Source organism: Pinus tabuliformis, chromosome 8 (assembly GCF_031772625.1).
Source record: "Pinus tabuliformis cultivar Carrire ecotype Pingquan chromosome 8, CPIR1, whole genome shotgun sequence".
NCBI classification, from domain to species: domain Eukaryota; kingdom Viridiplantae; phylum Streptophyta; class Pinopsida; order Pinales; family Pinaceae; genus Pinus; species Pinus tabuliformis.
In genome coordinates, this window is record NC_142294.1 from 1,779,132,519 (window position 1) to 1,779,158,170 (window position 25,652).

Consider the following 25,652-nt stretch of genomic DNA (forward strand, 5'->3'; position numbering starts at 1 on the left):
TATAAATTTGTTTTCTCTTAAAATAAAGTTTAATTCAAATTTTTGAAGTGGGAATAAATTTTTTATTTAAAAATTAACCAATGGAAAAGTAAATTAATTTATTTAATATATTAAATTAATTTTTAATTAATTCAAAAAATAAAATTCAAAAATGATGTAAATCATAATTAATATTGTACCTAAATTTAATATTTAAATATTAATAATTAATAATTAAATTCTATATTAGTTTAAATAAATAATTATTTAATCAAGTTATATTAAAGAATAAAGGTAAATGTTAAAGAAATCTTTGAACTATATATTCATAAGTTTATAATGTAAACTGTGTTTTGATCATGATGAAAATGATGATGATAATTACCACTCATTAAGATGAAATATGTTTTAGGGTAAGAAATTATTTGGAATTCTTTAGAATTTTATGTCCATGTTAAAAGAGCATTAGGCGAAACATTTAAAGATAACCGTTGTTTTATTGAGTTAAAAGGTCAAGAAGGTTCATAGTGTGACAAATATTTTGAAAGATGGATCTAATGTCTATATACTTTGCATAATCTAAGAGAAAATATTTTTCATCTTTCACCCTCTTAGAGTCACAAAAGTGACAAAGTGTTTCATCTCAGGGTGTTTTGGTAATTGACTAATCCTCAATTTCACCATGAATATCATGAGAATCCATTCTTGTTTTAGTAATGTTTATTTTCTTATTTACACTAGTGAAGAGAGAGATACTTCTGATTTGGATTTGTGTTCATCACCTCATAATATCTTAATTTTCTTTGTCCTTTTATCTCCTATAATTTCTCCTCAAAATTTGATGTAATAATATTTTTAATATTATCCTTGTTTTGCAAAATGACATTCTCCTTTATCCCCCAATGGAGCCAATGCTAGGAATCTCTATGTCATCCCCACTTGAGTTGAAGGTGGTTTTGACTAGAGTTAAAAGTATTTTTTGGAAATATATTTTCTTCCACGTTATAACTTCTTCTTATACATAAGATACCTAGTCATAGCCATGCTTTCAATGGGGAAAGACTTGTTTCAATCAAAAGGACAAGATATGGTGTATTTCCTTCAATCTTGATATTATAGATTATAAATTGTTTTTTGATCAATTGTATCTTCCTCCATGTCTATTTAGAGAGAATGCATCCACAAATCTCACATCCATATAATATAATAAGAGTGGAAGGAGTCTCAAAAATAAAAATAAAAAATTATTCCCATACCAAAATATGTACTCACATATAATTGCTTTCAGGTCCAAAATAAGTGTTTCATCCTCCACTTACCCTTTTCTCAATGCTACAATGTTATAATTCTAATTGAGCTTGTGGTGTATATTGATCCAAGATACTTGTATGAAGGAATATCCTCAAAGTTGGTGTTATCATATATGAAAGTATCATATGTGACCTTTTTGAATTTAATTACTGTGACTTTCATTTTGTTAGTATTAACGCTCATACCCATCTTGGAATAAAAATATTGAAGGATTCTTAGTTGCTAATCAAGATCACAAAGATTTCTTGCTAAAAGAATAGTATGATTAACATAAAACATAAAGAAGCAGAGTGATAATTATACCAATGAGAGTGGGATCTGTTAGCCCTTGAGGTGCAGTGCTACTATTTTTAGCAGGAATGTCCCCTGTTTCAGCTCTGACGGCCACATCTCCTCTTGCTCTGCTTTGACCATAAACCAGACTTCAAAATATTACTCTCGCATCTATAAATGCATCGGATCATGATCCAAATGGGTCCAAATATGCTCTTTTAGTCTTCATAAGCCAGTAAAATCATGCTGAAGGTCAAAACCAACGCAGGAGAAGAACCCTTGGAATGGCGGAAAAGCACTATCGGGAGGCAAAAACACTTAAAAACAATGAAAAACCAAGTATCAGAGGCATAAACACTAAAATGCACAGCGGCCGTCCAATCTGGCCGATCAACAGTCCAGATCTAATCGGCGGGTCGTAGTCGGTGGATATCGGCGCAGATGAATGGAACTTGCGATGGCGATTGGCGATGTAACGTGGACCATTGATCAAGCGGGCAGATCGACGGCCCACGTCGCATCGTAGGATCGCTATTAGAAAATACAAGGAGCGCTTATCGGCCGAGGACATGAGCGATATGCGATTGCGATCAATCACATCAGCGGATCGCAATCGGGGAAACAATATGGAGCGGGGCCTTTATACATGTATATATGTGATCCGATGAACCAGACTTGACAGTTATATAAATATTATTTCATAAAATTTGAGATCCGAAGGAAAGAAATTTTTAATGTATTTTCACGTATTTCGTTATTTAACGAAATACAAAGAGAAGTGTTGATGCGATAAGACCCGGACCCGAAAGGGTTCGTGAAGAGAAATATATAATATTTGAAGTCCGGAGTGAGCCATTTTCATGTTATTTTCACGATTTTTTTTATTTCTAAAATACAAAGAAAATACACAAGGACATGCCATGTGCGACATGCGATTGCGACTCAAAGGGCGGACTCGATAGAGGAATAGACAGTGTTTAAGGACTTTTGAAGTCCGAAATAAACAAAGCTTGGCGGGATTTCACAGTGTTGCAGCGTTTTCTGTGTAAAATAGAAAACAGTCATTGTTAGCATTTGAACGGATTTCAAAAGGCCCACAGACCCATTCCATCACATAACAAAAGGCCAGAAGGGGAAAGGCAACAGTGCAACACAGAAAAACCAATAGAAGTGATCATGGAGCATTGCTAGCACGAGTGAGCTCCCTGACAGTGCAGTAAACTACCAAAATATAGTTACTCGGTTGTTAGAAGAAGAAACCTCTGAGCTCATGCATGCCTAGTCATGGCATCAGACAGTTAAAAAGACAGAGGGGATATATTAAGACCTCTCAAGCCTTAGAAGGCTCGAGAGCATTGTAAAAGGCCTATAAACATGTGAAAGTTCAAAGTAACAAGGGTTCAACTTTTGGAGACTATGGAGACTCTACTCCTCTAGCTTCTCATCTTCATTCCAGCAATATAAGCTTCTTTTATTGTTACATGTTCAATTCCCATTTTCTCTTATGTTCTATGCTTGCACTTGAATAGGTTATTCATGTTTTATTTTGTGTCTATTGCCAGATAACTATCATCTTATCTCTGCATTGATAAATTAGATTTGCAAGCTTCATTTGCTTTTTGTAGCTAGCCATTCATATGTGTTTATGTATGCATCTACTGGTATAGTCAGTATTCTCCATTTATCCATTGAATCTATAAACTATTGAGCATTAGTGGTCTAAAGCCTTGTAAAGCTAAGGTGTTCATGCATGTCTTGAGTGAAAATAGAGTTGAAACAGTCATCTGACTTGATCCAAACCATCATTCATTCCAATAGTTCAGAGAAAAATATTGAAGATTATATGTTACTAGGCATCTCCGAGCTACAACCTAGGAGAGCTTCCTAGAGTGATAACATAATTGGCGCCGTTTCCGGGGAGAGGAAACTGAAGCTCATCTTCCTTTGGAGATGACACAAATCCAGCTTCGATGATAGACAAATTCAGGGCACTTTTTCAGTTGTAATCATCTATCTGGAGACTCTACTGGAGGACGAACCTCTTGGCGACTCCACTTCATAGTTTTGGCTCAGTTTGTGAGGCATAGTTGGAGAAATCCTCAGAAGCCACAAGCTGACCCAGTATCTGACCCTCAAATAATCATCAAAGAAAGAAAGGCATCATAGAAAGGAGCATTAGGTTCAAGTAGCTCTAAACAATATTCTATATCTCTTCAAGAAAATCCTGTGATAGAACAAATACATGTTGAGAGTATAGCATCTAATACTAGCAATGAAGAAAAAATCTCAAAGATTCATAAAGCTCCTTATTCTTTAGGTTTTCCTTTTATTGCAAGCCCAAAGGAAACCTCACCACATATCCATCATACTCCTCTAGTCCTATCAGTCACCCCTCAACCCTCTTTCATTCAGACTTCCAATACTCTTATAGCCACCACAGTTATAGCAGGTCCACAAGTACCTACCAAAATGGAAAGAATCATAGCCGCTAGATATGTGCCTCTAGTATTTCCCACTCCTTTAAATGTCATGCCTACTGGAGAATATCAGAAGTCTAGGCCTAAGTTCACTAGGACTGAAGGTGTTATAGCTAAAGAACATCTTGAATCATTCTATAGCTATGTTGATAACCTGGACATTAGTGAAGATGATGTGTTGGTGAGAGTCTTTGTCCAAAGCCTAGATGGAGAGGCTAGAAAATGGTTCAGAGAACTGACCCCAAGATCTATAGCAGATATTGAGGCTTTAGATGATGCATTCTAAAGCATTTGGGGGATAAGAAAGATCTACTCTACTACCACACCGAGTTTGGGAACTTAAAGAGGGAAAATGGTGAGTTGTTGTCTGATTTCAATAAGAGATTTAACCGCATGTACAGCAAAATACCAGCTGAAGTAAAACCCACCACTACCTCTGCTAAACTCACCTATGCCAGTGCCTTTGATTCTGACTTTTGTCTACTATTGAGGGAAAGGCGATGTGCTACTTTGGCTGATATGTAGGATGTAGCCTTGGAAGTAGAATCAAACATCATGGCTGCAGAGAAGCTCAAGGGAAATGTTGATAGAAGGAGACAGAGGGGCGATTCTTCATCATCTTCAGATCCCAGGATAGATCAAATGACCAATATGATAGAGTCATTAACCTCTGAAATCTCCAAGTTAAAGGTTGAGCAGCACCCTGGGAAAGGAAGAGTTCCTAATACCTTTGCTCCTAGAAATCCAAATCCATATAGAAGAGCTAATGAGCAATTGCAGATTCTGCAAAGAAGCAAAGATGCCAATGAATATCAAAGGGTGAAGACCCCTTTCCAGAATGTAGTCATGGAAGAAGAGCAGTTTGAAGAAGATGATGAGATCCATTGTCTAGAAGACAAAGACAATGCCTCCTTTTTGACCTCAGCTGCCTATGAAAATTCATTATTCAATGACCAGATCAACCAAGAATGGGATGGTGAAGTTGTTCTGCAAACTGAAGATCAGCACAGATATAATCTGAGGTCGAAGATGAATAATGCCAAGGAAACTCTTGTTCAAAGAGTTTTTGTCCCTGCAGTACAGCAAGCTAATAAGCAGAAGCGACTGGCAGTTGATCCCATCATCCTCAAAGCTTCGGCTCACGAGGTAAGAGACCTTGACAAGTCTACTTCTCCTTTCAGTTTTCAATCAGAAATTCAGAAGCTAAGAATACCTATACCTCTGATTGAACTAGTGAATAATGAGTCCTTCAAAAGATCCATCCTTGAGGCCTTTGAGCCTAAAGCCATCCAAGCCTCCACTGACTATGTAAATCTGTAAGATGACAAACTAGTTGTTATTCTCAGCCCAATGATTGAAAATTGTGAAGACAGCTCCCCATCATTCTATGTCTCACTGACTATTCATGACAAAATCCTTCATAATTTCCTTTTGGACACTGGAGCCAACCATAATTTAATGCCCAAGGCTATCATGGATGAGTTGGGTCTTGACATTACCAAGCCTTATCATGACTTGTTTTCTTTTGACTCTAGAAAAGTGAAATGTTTGGGATTAATCAAAGACCTAGCCATCACCTTGTCTCAGCTACCCATGAAGAGCATGATGATGGATATTGTGGTAGCGGATGTACCCCCCAAGTTTTGCATGTTGCTTTCCAGAGGTTGGATCAAGAGATTAGGTGGAATATTGCAAAATGATCTGTCCTATGCTACTGTGACAGTTTTTGGAGGTGAGAGTAAGAGATTGTACAGGGAAGCTCAGTTGGCTTATATAATCAGTGATGAAATGAATCCCACTAATCATCCCATCTATGCTGTCGACATTGATTTTGGAGCCTATATTCTTCATATTGAAGAATCCCAGTTGGCCTCCACGTAGCTTAAAAAACCAGTTTTCCAGATCGCAGAGGAAGAAGGCCCACAGATTTGGGACATGTTCTTTGATGGGGCTTTCTCTAAGTAAGATGCAGGGGCAGGTGTAGCAATTGTGTCCCCCACATAGGAATGCATTCATTTATCTTTCAAATTAACTTTTCAAGTCACAAATACATAGCAAAGTACAGAGCCTTGATATTAGGCTTAAACGCTGCTAAAGAAATGGGCATCAAAGGTCTGAAAGTATTTGGAGACGCAGACCTTATCATTCAGTAGGTCAACAAAACTTTCCAAGCAAAGCATCCAAGGCTAAAAGCATACAGAGATGAGGTATGGAAGCTTAAGGACTCTTTTAATATTTTCAGCATTTCTTACATCCCAAGAATGAAGAACTAGCTCATTGATTCCCTTGTTGTGTCTGCTAGCACGTTTATTCCTCCTTTGCCTCCTAAATTGACTTATGAAGTTCAGGTGAAATATATACCATCTCTGCCTGACAATGTCAAATCCTGAAAAGTTTTTGAAGATGATGATGAAATTAACAGATTTTTACAAGTCATTGATGAATTTTCTGAAATGCACATTGACCAAGAAAACAAAACCATGGAAGAATGCAACCAGTCCAAGCTAAAGGACGAGATTGGCTGCGAAAGCATTGTCTAGCTACCTAGTAACCATATACCCAAAGGATTGGTGCCCCTAGAGAAGTTTTTTGATCATAACGATGTACCTTATAAGCCTTCCAAACAGGAAAACGAGTCTGTCATTCATAAACATAATGTAGGGGGTCCAGCCCATCCAAAATACATAAATCTGTCCACTCACTTGTCGTTTACCCAGAGTTCCGAGTATTGCACCCTGATGAAACAATTTGCTGATATTTTTGCTTAGGAATACAGTGATCTTAAAACCTATGACACAAACTTCATTCAGCATAAGATTCCACTGGAAAAGAACACCATCCCTTTTAAGCAGAAATTAAGACCTATCAACCCTCTCTTATTGCCTTTGATTGAGAAGGAAATCAAGAAACTATTGGATGCCAAGATCATAGTTCCCCTAAGGTATTCAAATTGGATAGCTAACCTTGTGGTAGTAAGAAAGAAGAATGGAGAAATCAGGCTTCGTGTTGACTTCAGGAATCTGAACAAATGCTCTAAAAAAGATAACTACCCCCTGCCTAAGATGGAACACTTGCTGCAAAAAGTTTCAGGGGCTAGAGTCATGTCTTTCTTAGATGGATTTTCAGGTTACAATCAGATTGTTGTACATCCAGAAGATCAGGGAAAGACCACCTTCACTACTCCTTGGGGCACTTTCATGTACTCCAAGATGCCTTTTGGATTGATGAATGTTGGGGCTACTTTTCAAAGGGAAATGGACATAGCCTTTGTGGGAGAGAAGGGCAAGTTTGTCCTTATTTACCTTGATGACATAATGGTCTTCTCCAGCACTCACAAGGACCATTTGCAGCATTTGAAGAAGATGTTTCTAAAGTGCAGACAGTTCAAAATTTCTGTGAACCCAAAGAAGTCACAGTTTGCTCTAGAAGAAGGCAAACTTCTGGGACATATTGTTTCTATTAAAGGTGTGAAGATTGATCCAGCAAGAGTTCAAGCAATTCAGACATTGTCCATCCCAAGGTCAAAAAGGGACATTCAATCCTTCTTGGGTAAGATTAACTTTGTAAGGAGGTTCATTCCAAACTTTGCAGAACTAGTGAAGCACATCACTTCCATGTTGAAGAAAGGATCAGAAATAAAATGGACAGATGTTGCAAGAAGCTCTTTTGAATCCATCAAACAAGCTATCATGGAAGCTCCCACTCTAATCAGCCTAGATTACACCAAGGAGTTTTATATCTTCTCTTTTGCCTCTTATGATACACTTGCAGCAGTTCTGTTGCAAAAAAATGATGAAGGCATAGAGCACCCCGTGGCCTTTTTCAGCAAAACTCTGAGGGATGCTAAACTAAGGTATGACCTTATTGAAAAACAAGCTTATGCTCTCATAAAATATTTAAAGGCATTCAAAATTTATATTCTGCATTCCAAAGTGGTTGCATATGTACCTTCAGCCTCAGTAAAAGATGTCTTAACTCAGCTAGATATTGCTGGAAAGAGAGCTAAATGGATTGCAAAATTCATAGAGTTTAACATAGAGGTGAAGCCCACTAAGCTTGTCAAAAGCCAGGGCTTAGCTAAACTTATGGTTGAGGAAAATTTCAGTTTGTTAGACATCAATTGCATGGGTTCAAATTCAAGTGATGAGCAGACAGGGGAAGCAGCAGAAGAGCAAGAGCAGAATCAGCCTTTGGCTGAAAATCTAGCCACCTATGAATGGCATTCCAGCATAGTTCATTTTTTGTAGAAGCTAGAAGTCCCTCTAGGGCTTAGCTCAAGTCAAGCCCAGGCCATTAAGCTCAGATCAGCCAAATTTTGCATTAATGAAAACCTGCTCTATTGGAAAGACCCATCAGGAATCCTCTTGAGATATCTAGATAAAGGACAATCTATGGAAGTCATGCACCAGTTCCATTCTAGCATCTGTGGAGGGCATCATTATTGGAAAACCACAGCCCATAATATCCTTAGAGCTGGGTATTATTGGCCTACTATGTTCTCTGATGTGTGTTCTTTTGTGAAGTCTTGTGACAAATGTCAGAGGTTTGCAAGAAGACAACATATAAAATCTCTGCCCTTGAAGCCAGTACACACCAATGGTCCCTTCCAGCAGTGGTGCTTGGACTTTATAGGGGAGATCAACCCACATTCCAATGGCCAGCACAAATGGATCTTGGTAGCCACACATTATTTCACCAAGTGGATTGAGGCTATACCCACTATGAATGGTAATTATCAAGTTGTCATAAAGTTCTTGAATGAGAATATTTTCACTAGATTTGGTTGCCCAACCAAACTAGTCACTGATAATGCAGCAGCTTTCAAGGCAAAAGAATTGGTGGACATGACTGAATCCATGGGTATTAAATTGGTGCATTATACCTCATATTATCCTCAAGGCAATGGCCTGGTAGAATCATCTAACAAGAGTTTTGTAAGGATAATCAAAAAACTGTTGGAGGACAACAAAAAGAGCTAGGATTCCAAGTTGAAGTTTGCACTATGGGCTAACAGAGTTACCACTAAGAAGTCCATAGGAAATTCTCCATTTAAGCTGGTTTATGGCGCTGATGTTGTTTTTCCTATCCAGTTGATTCTCCCTGTGGCCAAATTATTTCAAGAAGAACAGGATGAAACAAATGACATGGTAAGGAGAATGAATAACCTGGTTGAATTACAGCAAATCAGGGAGTAGCTGGTTGAGAAGTCAAAAGTTCATCAGAAGAAAATCAAAGAAACCTTTGACAGGAAGGCAAAAGTGGACAATTTCCAAGTTGGTGACTGGGTTCTCAAATGGGATGCATTGAAGGAAAAGAAAGGTAATCATGGTAAGTTTGACTCCTTATGGATAGGTCTATTTGTCATCACTCAAATTCAGCAGAACAATACCTTTATTCTGCATAGTCTGGAAGGAGAAGATGTTTTTGGTGGCCCAGTCAATGGGCAGTTCTTGAAACTTTATTTCATTTAAGGCTTCAAAGCCTTGATATTGTAAATATGTTTTTCAGTTTTTATTTTCTATGCAAAATAAACTCCATGCCCAATGGAACACTAGAAGATAGACTTGATTTTGGTTTTACAGGAAAGGCATTGGTCTACGATTCTTGAAACCTCACAAGGAGGCTTTCATCCCCAGAAGGAGCCAGTGTTAGCCCCTGAGGTGCAGTGCTATTATTTTTAGCGGGAATGTCCCATGTTTCAGCTCTGACGGCCACATCTCCTCTTGCTCCGCTTTGACCATAAACCAGACTTCAAAATATTACTCTCGCATTTATAAATGTATCGGATCCTGATCCAAATGGGTCCAAATATGCTCTTTTAGTCTTCAAAAGCCAGTAAAATCATGCCGAAGGTCAAAACCAGCGTAGGAGAAGAACCCTTGGAATGGCGGAAAAGCACTATCGGGAGGCAAAAAACACATAAAAATAATGAAAAACCAAGTATCGGAGGCATAAACACTAAAATGCACAGCAATCATCCGATCTGGCCGATCAACAGTCCAGATCTGATCGGTGGGTCACAATCAGCGGTCGCAGTCGGTGAATATCAGCACAGATGAATGGAACTTCCGATGGCGATCGGCGATGCAACGTGGACCGTTGATCAAGCGCGCAGATCGGCGGCCCACGTCGCATCGCAGGATCGCTATCGGAAAATACAAGGAGCGCTTATCGGCCTAGGGCATGAACGATATGTGATTGCGATCAATCGCATCGGCGGATCGCAATCGAGGAAACATTATGGAGCGGGACCTTTATACATGTATATATGCGATCCGATGAACCGGACCTGATGGTTATATAAATATTATTTCATAAAATTTGAGATCCGTAGGAAAGGAATTTTTAATGTATTTTCACGTATTTCATTATTTAACGAAATACAAAGAATAGTGCCAATGCGATAAGACCCGGACACGAAAGGGTTTGTGAAGAAATATATAATATTTGAAGTCCGAAGGGAGCCATTTTCATGTTATTTTCGCAATTTTTTGTATTTCAAAATAAAAAAGAAAATACACAAGGACAATCCATGTGCGACATGCGATAGCGACTCAGAGGGCAAACCCAATAGAGGAATAGACAGTGTTTAAGGACTTTTGAAGTTTGAAATAAATAGAGATTGGTGGGATTTCCTAGTTTTGCAGTGTTTTCTATGTAAAACAGAAAACAGTGATTGTTAGCATTTGAACAGATTTCAAAAGGCCCACAAACCCATTCCATCACATAACAGAAGGCCAGAAGGGGAAAGGCAACAGCGCAACACAGAAAATTTAATAGAAGTGATCATGGAGCATCGCTAGCACGAGTGAGCTCCTTGACAGCGCAACAAACTACCATAATACAGTTACTCGGTTGTTAGAAGAAGAAACCTCTGAGCTCATGCGTGCCTAGTCATGGCATCAGACAGTTAAAAAGACAGAGGGGATAGATTAAGACCTCTCGAGCCTCAGAAGGCTCAAGAGCATTGTAAAGGGCCTATAAATATGTGAAAGTTCAGAGTAACAAGGGTACAACTTTTGGAGACTGTGGAAACTTGACTCCTCTAGCTTCTCATCTTCATTCCAGCAATATAAGCTTCTTTTGCTGTTACATGTTCATTTCCCATTTTCTCTTCTGTTCTATGCTTGCACTTGAATAGGTTATTCATGTTTTCTTCCGTTTCTAATGCCAGATAACTGTCATCTTATCTCTGGATTTATGAATTAGATTTGCAAGCTTCATTTGCTTTCTGTAGCTAGCCATTCATATGTGTTTATGTATGCATCTGCTAGTACAGTGAGTATTCTCCATTTATCCATTGAATCTATAAACTATTGAGCATTAGTGATCTAAAGCCTTGTAAAGCTTAGGTGTTCATGCATGTCTTGAGTAAAAATAGAGTTGAAACAGTCATTTGACTTGATCCAAACCATCATTCATTCCAATAGTTCAGAGAACAATATTGAAGATTATATGTTACCAAACATCTCTGAGCTACAACCTAGGAGAGCTTTTTGGAGTGATAACAAGGCCAACACAACCTAGTACTTTCAAACAGACTCTTCTAACTTATCAATATATATGGCAAAAAAGTCAAAAGACAACAAACACACTTACTTTACTATGATAATGTTATTAATTTCATTTGACCAACACTTATTGACATTCTAATACAACTTTATTACAACAACTCTAAACTCAATAAGAACCTTTATCTCTACCAAATATTTATTCTAAAATTAATATTATTTTTTTAAATAATAAAAAACAAATTATTAAATATTATTAAATTTAAAATATATAAATTTATAATAACACTTTTTAATAAAACTATATATAAATATAAAATATATTAATTATTAATATTTCAATTTAAACGTTAATACACAACACTTTACATTATTAAACAAAATATAAAACATTTCCAACTATAATTATAACAATTTAACAAAAGAAAAAGGGAGAGGTGGAACCCAAAAAAAAATAGTTAAATCTTACATTAATCACAAATTGTTTTTTAACTTTTACAAATATAGAGATAATTAAACTATCTATAAATGTAAAATATATTAATGATTAATATTTCAATTTAAACGTTAATACACAACACTTTACATTATTAAACAAAATATAAAACATTTCCAACTATAATTATAACAATTTAACAAAAGAAAAAGGGAGAGGTGGAACCCTAGTTAGATCTTACATTAATCACAAATTGTTTTTTAACTTTTACAAATATAGAGGTAATTAAACTATATATAAATGTAAAATATATTAATTATTAATATTTCAATTTAAACGTTAATACACAACACGTTACATTATTAAACAAAATATAAAACATTTCCAACTATAATTATAACAATTTAACAAAAGAAAAAGGGAGAGGTGGAACCCAAAAAAATAGTTAGATCTTACATTAATCACAAATTGTTTTTTAACTTTTACAAAAAATAGAGGTAATTAGATTTATCTCGGATGGAATGATTATTTAGATGGATGTTAGTGAAATTTAATTTCCATAAATAATACGACAAACTTTGATGTAAGAAATTTTGAAAATAAATAATTTCTATACATTTAAAAAATATATGTATTTCTTATATAAAATATTTAAAAAAAAAATTGTAAAAAGATATTTTATTTTATTTTATCTATATGAGTAATATATGAGCGTCATTCGGCCTGGAGTATGCCGTAAAACTGCTTCTGCTTGGCTAAGAGCTCGTCTTCCTCGGACGTAAGGAAACAGGTTAACGGCCCAAGACCCAGAGGCATCTGGCAGGAGTGAGAGCCTGCTCCCGATTACGGACCACCAGCAGGGTTATGCCAGGTGGCGTGGTTTTCCTATTTAACAGTGATGAGTCAAACCCAGCATTCGCGGATAGCAGCCAGAGATGGCTGTCCTCACTGTTGGTTTGACACCTGAGTTGATAGGTTTTACCACCTTCGAAAAAAAAAAAAATATATATATATATATATATATGAGCGTCATTATGAGGAATTATCGAATATCAACCACTCTCTATTTTTTTGTAAATTTATCAATAGATTCTTATTCATATCATAGAGAAAAGTTTACATTCCAACCATTTCCTCAGTGCTTTCCCAAACATTCTTATGGGTGGACATGCTTTGAAGGATGAAAATTAAAAGATTCGCATTTGTGCCAAGGGAGTCCTATTATTAGAAACTTAAACAAGTTTGATGTTGTAAACTATATCCCGTATACATATATATCAAAAGAACAAAAAATTGACCAAATCCCAAGAGTAACCCAATTTTCCTCTAATAGGTCAGCAGACTAATTTCTTAGTGGACTCTTTAGTCCAAGATTATGGTTGGTGATATCGTGGTAGAGTTGGCTTGAGGGGAGGCTTGAGATGGAGCATTGATGACCACAGGTCCTTCCTGGTGCTCATTCGACTTAGTGTCTAACTCTTAAACTACATAGCGTTCTATGCTAAACAACTGAACAACCATATCATCCAAGTTGTATATGATGTCTCCCATAATGCGTTCGATATCTCCCTGACCTGCAAAGAGCTTATAGTTTTCTACTTGCTTGTCTTTGATGATCATACTGAGAATAGTTTCCATTTGATGATGCAAAGTGATGGAATGAAGGAAGTGGATCCTTCTCCTGTGAAACTTCCCTGGGTCTGGTATCCACTTGAGGCTATTGCTTCCTATATCTGAGTTTGAGAAGTAAACACAGTCTTTGAATTCCTTAGCCTCAAGTTGAGGAATTTATTTTCGTACGTCCAGGGGCACAGCTTCGAAGTAGTTGGTGATTGATTCCCAGCCAAACAATCTTCGATGACGCGTTAGAGAGGACCCCAAAGCGCCTCCTCTATGGTTGGGAGTGTGTAACCTTGGCGCCATGAGAACAATAAACCTGCAATACAAATAGCTACGACTGATGGTTGAAAGACCCACTTGGATGGACTTATAGACGAGATGGTGCTGCAAGGGAAGCAAATGGGTTAGGAGATGTGATGGCATAGTAATGACTTTAAATTTTAAATTGCAGCGACTCTCAATGGCCCAATTAAAACCATATGGAGAAGGTACCCAGGTACCAAACTCCGCAGACCAAAACCAGACACAAAATAAATCTTTGCAAGGTCCAAGTTGTTTAGAATCGCCAAGGGAAGGACCGCAACAAGTTCAAACGAAGGTCCGGACCCAGAATTATCGAGAAAAAGAACAAAGAACATTGACCCTTAGGAGAATTAAACATCGGAGTGTGAGACAAGAGAAAACTCAAATGGTGACCAACAACTAGTATATAAACATCCATCAACCAAAATTGAAGATGATTAAAGTTAAACCCTATCACTAAAGACCCAAAACTAAGTTTAAGGAGACAGGTCAACCTCAAATGAAGCTTTGCGATAACACTATGAAAAAGGTAGGATGAGAAATTACCCTAATACCCAATGGGCTCGTAACAGTGATGGAGCGAGCACAAAACTAGTCTTATATTGTATAGATAGAGAGCCTGTAACAAATACCTCCTTTCAAACAATTCTTGACTATATCAGAGAGGGCATGGAAGCAAATACCTTCGTAATTGCATGCACCATGGGAATATTGCCAACAAGCAGAGCGCCTTATCATGACCAAAACCCTCTGCCACCCTGAGTCCTTTGCCATGAAAATATATGGTATCCAGACGTGAGTGTATGAGTGTGTGGAGTAAGGAGAGACGTTGGTACGCAGTCCATTGCTAGCTAGGTGTATATTATGCAACCACAAGCTTTCCTGTTGAGAGTAAGAACCATAATTTGCTCATAAATGAGCTTACATTCACTGTCAGACGGGAGAAGAAAGGCATCCAATCCACCATGAGAGGGGCAACCCATCTCCAACCCGGTAGAAAGGAATGTAGTGTCGGGCATTTTACCACACACAATGATTGACACTCCTTGTTGCACACATTTAAGGCGCTTCAAGTTACACATTTGTAAACATAGATGTGATACGAAATCCTGCCACGCTTGTATCTTGCTCCACCAAGTGTAAGGCTAATCGCTACCACCGAGAACCACCACCTTGTTTGCCACCCAAATTTTGCGCATGCTCATTATGACTAAGCTGCTGGGAAAATACCACCGTTAAGACTTGTTGTCGGAGCATCTTCTAGTTAAAAAGTATTGACCATAAAATCACCCCAAAGAAATTATTATTATTATTATCCAATTTTTAGGTCACGGCCAAGCCCAGACACCAAATTGGTGTATGAGACCCCCTTGTTTGTGGGACAAGGGATGAGACCCCCTTGTTTGTGGGACAAGGGACCCACCTCCGCACAACAATTTGACTGCTAAGTCTACAAAGGCATACATTCTCTACCCCCCTCTAGTTTTGAACTTGTGACCTCTTAGGAGGAAACACATGCTCTGAACCATTACGTGGATCTCACTTGCTAAGAGGGTTAGTGTTTGCATAAAAGGCACAAAGGCCCAGTGATTTAGCAATACGATATCCAAAGTAAGAGGTATATCTCATTTACCAAAGTGGTTATGGTTGTATCCACTTATGGGTAAGGATAAAATTTGATGAGTAAATTGTTAACCGAGATGTTTTGTTTGTTAATATGATGAAATTCCACTAAGAAATTGTGAGTATTTTGTTGGTCAAATACAATAAAAAATTTCCCAGCTTATCAACATTCTCCGTTGTAGTGATCGTGAGTTTTTGTTTGTCAAATACAATAACAAAATTTCCAGCTTATCAACATTTTCCGTTGTAGTGATCAAAATGAGTAACGGAGTTGCAAAATTTGAAATTCCTACCCACTAATGGCACGAAACAGAAAGGATTTCCATCCTTTCTACGGCACTGACACTTTCATAGTTGGCGTGCTCAGAGATCAGATGGATGGAAAATTCAGCATTGAAAATTAGGGAACTGCTCGAGATTCTCGTGATAGCATATGCTTTTGAAAAAGTTAACGTTTACCGTGAAGTAAGCAGATGACTAAATAAGTTCCAATTTGCAAAGAAAAGCTGATCTTTCCGAGGAAAGTAGATTGTTGTAGTAGCTTGAAGCTACCTATACGCGATTGTGGTAAGAGATAAAGGCGAAGGAAGAGGAAGGAACGTGGCATCACATGCCGAAAAGGCATTGAAGCGTGTTTTGATTGTCGCGCTTGTTCTTTCCTCCTTACCTCTCAGAGGTGAACACTAACCTCTGCTCTCCTATAAATCGCTGAGTACGGTGGTTGAAGGAGAAGGAAAAGCCTGCGTATTCACGATAAAGCTGGATACCTAGGCCTCGTTTCCTCCTGCATTACATTCGATTTGCAGTTCAATATTCTCCTCGGCTTGGCCCAACCGAACCGAATTGTATTCCCGCAAAAGTTTGTGTATACAATTCCTTTTGTGTTCATAAAAACCATCTGCTTATACAGAATACGCTGTGAGATGCACTTGCGAGATGTCTATGCGGGGCTACCGTGCAAAGAGCAGAGGTAGATCACCCACACAAACACTCACAACGCCTGGAATGGAGTGCATGTAGGAGAGCGAAGTATCGGCTTCGAAATCGCATATAGACCCAACACAGGAAAGACGGTTGACCAGGACAAATTTGTGATTTTCGTTTTTGGCGTAGCAGGGATAACGATGAAGCCCAATATTCTGATGGGGAAGTACCAATTAGGGCGCCTTCTGGGGCGAGGGACGTTCGCCAAGGTCTACTACGCTAGAAGTCTCAAGACCGGCGAAAGCGTCGCCATTAAAATCATGAACAAGGAAAAAATCCTCAAAATCGGCATGATGGACCAGATTAAACGTGAAATCTCGGTTATGAAATTGGTCATACACCCCAACATCGTTAGGCTCTACGAAGTCATGGCGAGCAAGTCCAAGATTTACATCGTCATGGAGTACGTTAAAGGCGGGGAGCTTTTCAACAGGGTTGCCGATAAGGGGAAACTGAAGGAAGCGGAGGCGAGAAATTATTTTCAGCAGCTGATTCGCGCGGTCGACTTTTGCCACAGCCGGGGGGTTTACCACCGGGACTTGAAGCTGGAGAACTTGTTATTAGACGACAACGGTGTCATGAAGGTCTCCGACTTCGGGCTGAGCGCGCTGCCGGAGCAGTTCAGGCAGGACGGCCTTCTCCACACGACGTGCGGCACTCCGGCCTACGTCGCGCCTGAGATCATTACCAAGAAAGGCTACGACGGTGCCAGGGCCGACATCTGGGCGTGCGGGGTCATACTGTTCGTGCTCATGGCGGGCTACCTGCCGTTCCAGGACGCGAACCTCATGGTCATGTATAAGAAGATCTACAAGGCGGACTTCAAGTGCCCGCCGTGGTTTCCCTCTGAAGTCCGGCGGCTTGTACTTCGGCTGTTGGACACCAACCCTCAGACAAGGATCACTGTCCCGCAGCTTCTGGAGGTCCCCTGGTTCCACCGGGGCTTCAATAGCCCGCTGAATAACCCCGACAATGTCGATGTCGATGTCGGCAAATGCGAGGATGTCGACTCCCCCTTCACTCTCCAGAAGCCGCCATCCCTCAATGCCTTCGACATCATTTCCCTCTCGCCGGGATTCAATCTGTCTGGGTTGTTCAACCACAATGTCGTGAAGCAGAAGGAATCGAGGTTCACGTCGATTGAGTCGGCGTCGAGCATAATGTCGAAGTTGGAGGAGATTGCCAAGCTGTTCCGGTTCAGGTTCAAGAAGTCTAAAGACTGCAAGATGAAGTTGCAGAGGTCTGAGCAGGGACGGAAGGGGCATTTGTCGATTGATGCTGAGATTTTCGAAGTCACGCCCTCGCTCTTCGTGGTGGAGCTTCGGAAGACCGGCGGGGATACACTGGAATACAGTATGTTCTACAGCCAAGATCTGAGGCCCGGTCTTAAAGACATCGTGTGGAGATGGGATGGCAATAGTTAATATTAAGCATATACTACATTCATTGTATATAGTATCTCAAACATCCATTATATATATTCATTGTATATGGTTCAGTTTCAGTTTATCTAGTTACATGGATGTGGTCCAACGAAGTTGGGTTCCCACATTGTCTAATCCCAGGCACCACCATGTATGTCTAATCCCAGGCACCACCATGTATGTCTGATCGCTTGTCACGCAGGATTTCTTCAGTTAAAAAACAAATGGTTCAGTTTATCTGGCATGTAAAAATACTGCGCAATGTCTGATACCCGGTCAAATGTCAATACCACTGAAATTGGACTAACTATGGAATTTTAACAAAGATAATATGGCCGTGGGTAGATAAGAGTGCGATTTTTCCGGTTTTGAACTGAGTTTCAATTACATTATTTGAATCTACTATACGTACAGCAAGAAGGGCGATTTCAGGAGGTTTGAGTGGAAGAGGTTGTATGTTAAGGTATTTTAAGTGAGTTGATAGTTGAAAAGGTTAAATAATTTTTATTGGGTTTATTGTAAAAATTAAGTTTTGTGTGATCAATAGAAGAGTGGTAATTTATGTGTTTTGCGTATAAATTTGTGTATAAGTGTATATTGTGTATGAATTTTTGTCTCATCTATGTTTCCAACAAATATATGTTGAGTTGAATTTGTATTTTGTCTCCTCTTTTTTTCAACAAATCCAACAAATATATTTTGAGTTGAATTTGTATTTTGTCTCCTCTCCTATTCAACAAATTGGTATGAGAACAAGATTAAAAATAACCAGAAAAAATGTTGTAACGCTCGTCGTAAATTTTACACAAAGACCGAACTTAACCCAATTTCACAACACGTTCCATGAAGTTTTAAAGCGTTAAGCACTAACGTTGATCTCCCGCATGCTATCATCACGAGAGGAATAAGGAATAATGTAGTACGAAGTTTATATGTGAAATGTTTATTATATACGTTGACCCGGAAACTTTTTTAATAGCATATTAAAAACAAAGAGTTTTTATTACAAGAATTTTTTATATAAAGGTTGTGGAAATTTTATAAAAGAATTTTTTTTTAAGTTTTTTTAAGGTTTTTGTATATATAAATAAAAATATGGGTTTTTTTAGGGTTTTTTTTTAAGAGTTTTGTAAAATTTATTTTTAAAAAATTAGGGTTTTTTAAAGAGAAATTTTTTAAGAAAAATGGCTTTCTCAAATTTCCAGCCTAGTTCCCACTGTTTATACGAAAGGATTATGATGTGTGGGTCATTAAGATGGCTACCGCATTGCAGACTCATGATGTTTGAGATTATGTCTAGTTTGGGTTTTCATAACCTAAAATTGAAGAAAAAGAACGAACTCTTACTAATGTAGAGAAGGATCTATTCAAAAAAGACAAAATGCACAAGCGTTGCATCTTATCTAGCAGGGAGTGGATCGAGCAGTGTTCTAGAAGATTATGATCACATCTTCAGCAAAGGAAGCATGGGATACTTTGGTGAAAAGCTATAAAGGTATGGCCAAAGTCAATATTGTTAAGTTGCATAATACTATGAGAGATTTTGAAAGTTTGTAGATGAAGGAGATAGAGGACATCGATTCCTTCATGGATCGGGTCATAACTGTTGTAAACCAGTTAATGATTTATGGTGAAGAAATTAAAGATCAAACAGTGGTTGAGAAGGTCCTCAGATCATTGTCTACCAAATTTGATGTTGTGGTAGAAACTATAGAAGAAGCTAAGGATTTGACATCACTGACAGTTGATGAGTTGATGGGATCACTTCTATCGCATGAGGCAAGGATAGACAGAAATAAGGATTCCACTTTAGAGACCGCTTTCAAAAGTTAGGTTTATATTTCAAGAGACAGAGGTCGAGGCAAAAGTAGATCGAGAGGCAGAGGACGAGGTGGAAGATATGGTGGTAAGATAGATGGTCAAGAAGAGCATGAACATGAGAGTAGAAGCAACTGCAGAAACTTCAGGAATAATCAAAGAGTTGAAAAATCAAAGGTGAGATGTTATTATTGCAATAAATTTGGTCATTATGCCCATGATTGCAGGAAGAAGATAGTTGATCAAGGGAACCAAAGAGCTAATGTCACTACAGAGAGTACTAACTCCATGTTCCTAGCTTGTCATACCATGCATGAACCTTCTGATAATGTGTGGCTATTGAACAGTGGTTGTAGTAACCACATGAAAGACAACAAGAATTTGGTTGCAAATTTGGATCAAACTATGAAAACAGAGGTAAAGTTGGGGATTGACAAGACTGTGGATGTAGATGGAAAAGGAGTGGTCAATATTCTGACCAAGCAGGGGGAGCCGAACACAATCTCAGAGGTATATTATGTACCTAGTCTCAAACATAATTTGATAAGTGTTGGTCAATTGATACATAAAGGATACAAATTTTTATTTCAACGTCAAGAATGTGTCATATATGACAAGCCCCCAAGCAAGTAGCTGATAGAAAAGGTGCAGATGACGAGGAACAGACTCTTTCCTCTAATTATGAATTACAGTGATCAGGTCAGTTCTTTTACAGTTGTATGTTCTAATGATTATTGGTTGTGTCACTTTCAATTTAGACATTTGCACTTTTTCTGGTTTAAGATTGTTGTAGAAAAACCAGATGTTAGAGGATTACCTCCCATCAAAGAACCTACTAGTACTTGTGAGTGTTGCATCTTGGGAAAGCAACACCGTGAAAGTTTTCCAAAGGGAGTTGCATACCGAGCAAAGCAACCTCTTGAGCTAGTGCATACAGACTTTTGTGGACCTATAAGGACACAGTCAATTGGTGGAAGTAGTTACTTCCTCACTTTCATTGATGACTATAGCAGAAAGACTTGGGTTTACTTCTTGAAGCAGAAGTCTAAAACTTTTGCAAGATTTAAATAATTCAAAGTGTTAGCAAAGAACCAAAGTGATTGATAGATCAAGGTATTGAGGTCAGATCATGGTGGATAATATGATTCAAAGGAATTCCATGATTACTGCAAATAACATGGAATCAGAAGACAGTTTACAACCAGATACACACTGTAGTAGAATGGTGTAGCAGAGAGAAAGAACAGAACCATTATGAATATGGCAAGAAGCATGTTGAAAGGAAGAAACTTGTCTAATGAGTATTGGGCAGAAGCAGTTGCATGTGTTATTTATGTGATCAACAGATCTCCTACAAAGAGTGTGATGAAAAGAGTACCAGAACAAGCATGGTCAGGTATGTCTTGCAACGTATCCCATCTCAGAATATTTGGATGTGTAGCTTATGCACATGTTCCTAAGGAGTGAAGAGGCAAATTGGATAATAAAAGTGAAAAATTCATATTTACTGGTTATAGTGAGCAATCAAAAGCTTATAAATTGTATAACCCTATCACAAAGAAGACCATAATTAGCAAAGATGTTGTGTTCAAAGAACAAGAGTTATGGAATGGAACTATAGACAAAACAGTTGATGCACAAGTGCCATTAATGGAAGAATATGATGTAGCAGAAAAGGAGAAGTAAGAATCACAGGTGAAGACACCAACAAGGACTCCAAGATTTTCAGAGCAGATGGATTTTCAATCATATCAACAGATCGAGGTTCTCCCAACAATCAATCAGGTGATGAATCAAGCAATGGTAAGAGAAAGATGAGAAGTCTAAAAGATATTTATGATGATTTGGATGTTAGTTCAAATTTTGCATTGTTGTCATTCCAACCTTCTTCATTTGAAGAAGCAATCAGAGATGAAAATTGGGTGCAAGCCATGGATGAAGAAATTGAAGCTATTGAAAAGAATGATACATGAGATTTGGTTGATTTTCCAAAGGACAAAAATATCATTGGTGTAAAGTGGGTGTACAAGACAAAGTTGAATGAGAAAGGTGAAACTAACAAATTTAAAGCTAGACTTGTAGCAAAAGGATTCTCGCAGCAACCGGGAATATATTTTGGAGAAACGTTTGCTTCGTTAGCCAGATTGGATACTGTAAGAGTAGTAGTAGCCACAACAGCTCAGAAAAAGTGGAAAGTAGATCAGATGGATGTGAAATCAACCTTCTTGAAATGAATTCTAGAAGAAGAAATTTATGTGCAACAGCCTCCAAGATATGAAATTGAAAGTAACAAAGAGAAAGTTTATAGGTTGAAGAAAGCACTCTATGGAGTGAAGCAAGTTCCTAGAGCTTGGTATAGAAAAATTGACAACTACAAATCAAGAATGGATTTTGCAGAAGTAACGTTGAACCTACCTTGTAAACAAAGGTAAATGAACATGGACAGATTTTGATTGTTTTCTTATATGTTGATGACATGATCTTTACAGATGATTTTGAGTTAGATGAATCTAAAGCAACCATGATGAAAGAATTTGAGATGACAGACCTTGGTCTCATGAAATATTTTCTTAGCATAGAAGTTGAGAAATCTGAAAAAGGAATTTTTATTTTTCAAAATAAATATGCCAAAGATTTGTTGAAAAGATTCAGGATGGAAAATTGCAAACCTATCCATACACTAGTTGCAACAGGTACAAACTTAAGCAAGGATGATGAAGGATCATATGTCAATCCAACTCTATTCAAAAGATAGTTTGGAAGCCTCATGTATCTCACAGCTACAAGGTTGGATATCATGCAAGGATTGAATTTGATTTCCATATTTATGGAGACTCCAAAAGACACACATTGGAGTGCAGGAAAAAGAATTATGAGATACATATCAGTAACTAGAGATTTTTGCATAATGTATGCAAGCACAGAAAAGAAGGATTTGATTAGATACACAGATAGTGATTTTGCAGGCATTTTGGATGATATGAAGAGCACTTCAGGTTATGTGTTCCATCTTGGTTCAGGTGTGATTTCATGGGCATCTAAGAAGCAGCCCATTGTGACACTTTCATTAGCAGAATAAAAATATGTAGCAACAACATCAGCAACATGTCAAACAGTGTGGTTAAGAAGCGTATTTAATGGACTCAAGAAGAAACAACAAGGATCAACAACAATATATTGTGACAACACCTCAACGATTGCACTATCCAAGAATAGTGTGTTTCATCAGAGGAGCAAGCATATTGATACTAGATATTGATTTCGAGCCTCCTTCACCGCACATCGTCACCATGTCTAGACCCATAGCTGGTGTAGGAACCCAACCTAGTGTTGTCTTCGGTTCTATCCTGGTGGTCACATCAAGCAGAACAATCTCAGGAAAAGTTCCGGCATCCCCCATGCTCCATTTTATGGTTGGGTTAAGTCTACCAGATTTTAACTAGTTGATAAACAACCCCATACACCATGACGCTGGTTGGCCTTCTATGCTGACTAAGCTTCCCTCAAACATCCCGAAGTTTGAGGGTAATGCTGGAGAGGATCCTACCAACCATGTTCGATCCTTCCACATGTGGTGTTCGTCCAACTCCATAACCGATGACTCCATTCGTCTTCGGCTCTTCCAACACATGCTCACTGGAGATGTTGCAAAATGGTATGTAGACCAACCCTCTGCATCTCATTCTATTTTCGCGATGCTTGCTAAAGTGTTCCTTTCATATTTCCAGTTACCTCTCTGGTACGAAACTGGTATAGAGCTATTGACCACATTTCGTCAGTCCTCCGCCACTAACCTCTGACCATGTTCAAGAGTGGCGTCGAAGGAGGAGCATATGTCATGCTCCACCTTTCAAAGACGTGTCTATCTAGATTGGTTTCTTAGGAGCCTTTTATCTCCCATTGGAAAATATTTCGCGTCCCATTTTTCTCAAACCGAGGAAGAAGCTCTCCAAACAACTCTGAGATATGATCTGATTTATGCACAATCCAGTTATGTCAATACCATCATTCCAAGCCTCCCTCGTCCTGGAAGTGCCAATGCACTGAGGGAATCTCACGCCACCGACGGTATCATTCAATCCCTTTCACACTCTTCGTCATATACTCAGCAGGGGGGCATCAGTTCCTCCAACACTTATGCCCCTCCTACTAGCAACATGTTTCCAGGGCCCCAACCCATCTACCAAACTGTTGCTCCTTCTTATGCACAGCCTCGCGCTCAAGCCCCTAAAGAATTAGCATCGCAGCCTCCCATGCATCCTCAGCCCCAGCAGCCACCACCTCCTCAGGGTTAGGTGTTTGCACAACAGAGTGCTACCAATCCCCAAAATTATATAAAAAAAAAAAGAATAAGGGGAAGGGTAACAAGGTAACCAGCCTAGTGAACCCTAGGGGAACCAGCCTAACACCAACAACTAGCAACAGGGCGGACATCCCAAGAAAAACAAGGTTATTCATAAAAAACAAGCCTTGTGAATGTTGTGTTTTGCATGGCCATTATACACATGAGTTTCCTCTTTTACCCCAGATGCACCAAATGTGGGAAGCTCAAGCAACTTCTAAAGGTCAACAATCACCTCAAAATCCTGCACCATCTCAACCAGTCGTGCTCACAAATCCTTTCCCTCAGTAAGGATTTGTTGCTACTCAACCTCAACCAGGTCAACCAGCCCATCTCAGACAACCTTCTGGTCCCGGTGACTACTAGATACTTATGATGAACTCTGATGAGGTTAACCCCTCCAATATCAACCTATAAACTCAGTCGCGTCAATATGACAAGCCCTCAACTTCCTCTGGTACCGAGTCCAAAACCAAAGTATCTATTGAGCCTCTTATGACACCAAATGGTCCTTTACAAATCCCTCAACCTAAGATCCAAAAGGGACCATTACGCCATAATGCGGCTTCTAACAGAGCTGCCCATACATATAGTATAGTAGACAACTTGGCGCAATCACCTGCTGACATGTCAACGTTGGACGTCCTCCAGTCGTGCCCATCCCAAAAGAAATCTATACTAACTACCTTGGGTGCAGTGGATCCTTCCAACAATCGTTTGATTATCTTCCCCGTTGATACATCAGAGCCTCCCCCATTGCCTTCATCTGTTTCTTTCCAGATACCATTTAGAGTCTGTAATGCCATCATCTCTAGATGCATTATTAACGAAGGTGCATCCACTTGTGTGATGTTCGCTGATGTTTGGAAACAACTCAAGTCACCTGAGTTGTCCCCATCCACCATCACCTTGTGTGCTAGGGATGGACACTCCTCCAAGCCCCTTGACATGTACCGCAATTGTCTAGTGACCCTTGCGGGAAAGACTATCCATGTCGACATTGAAGTCATTGATGCCCCTTTGGATTACAACATTCTCTTAGGTCCTATTTACACATATGCTATGACAGTTGTCACGTCTGCGATGTCCCGCAATATGTGCTTCCCCCACGAAGGGAAAATCGTTACCATCGATCAGTTGACTTACTACGATCCAGCATCTGTGACCTCCCTCAAGTCCATTATCTCATCAATGTCTGACAAACAGTATTCAACTCCTTCCACCGGTGTTTCACCCTGAGTCTATAAAGAATCATGATTATTGGGTGCTTTCCATGGTCCTCCCCCTCCCATCTCAAAGCCTAACTCTATGAGTGTTTGCATGTTACAAGCGTTATGAGCTGCCCTTAAGTAGTTCAGTACAATAATAGAGTTCAGGCTTCTGTGATCCATATCAAGCTAGAGAAAGATTCTTCGGCGAAATCACATGGAATACCATTTGTCGACGCGTTTCGAACCAACTAGTGTGGTTCATCGTCAGGACAAGTTGAAGAAATAGATCTAGCTCATCATGTTAAATAGTCTGAGCGGAGCCTCCAACAGCTATCTTGCC

General features: G+C 38.8%; 1 protein-coding gene across 1 annotated transcript; it reads left to right on the forward strand.

The window, feature by feature from the left end:
* Nucleotides 1-16,285: 16,285 nt before the first annotated feature.
* LOC149243314 (CBL-interacting protein kinase 2-like) lies at nucleotides 16,286-18,313 on the forward strand. The gene has a single exon (XM_089367792.1). It carries the CDS (start codon nucleotides 16,658-16,660, stop codon nucleotides 17,939-17,941), a length of 1,284 nt encoding a protein of 427 aa, XP_089223918.1. The 5' UTR covers nucleotides 16,286-16,657; the 3' UTR covers nucleotides 17,942-18,313.
* The last annotated feature ends 7,339 nt before the right edge of the window (nucleotides 18,314-25,652 follow it).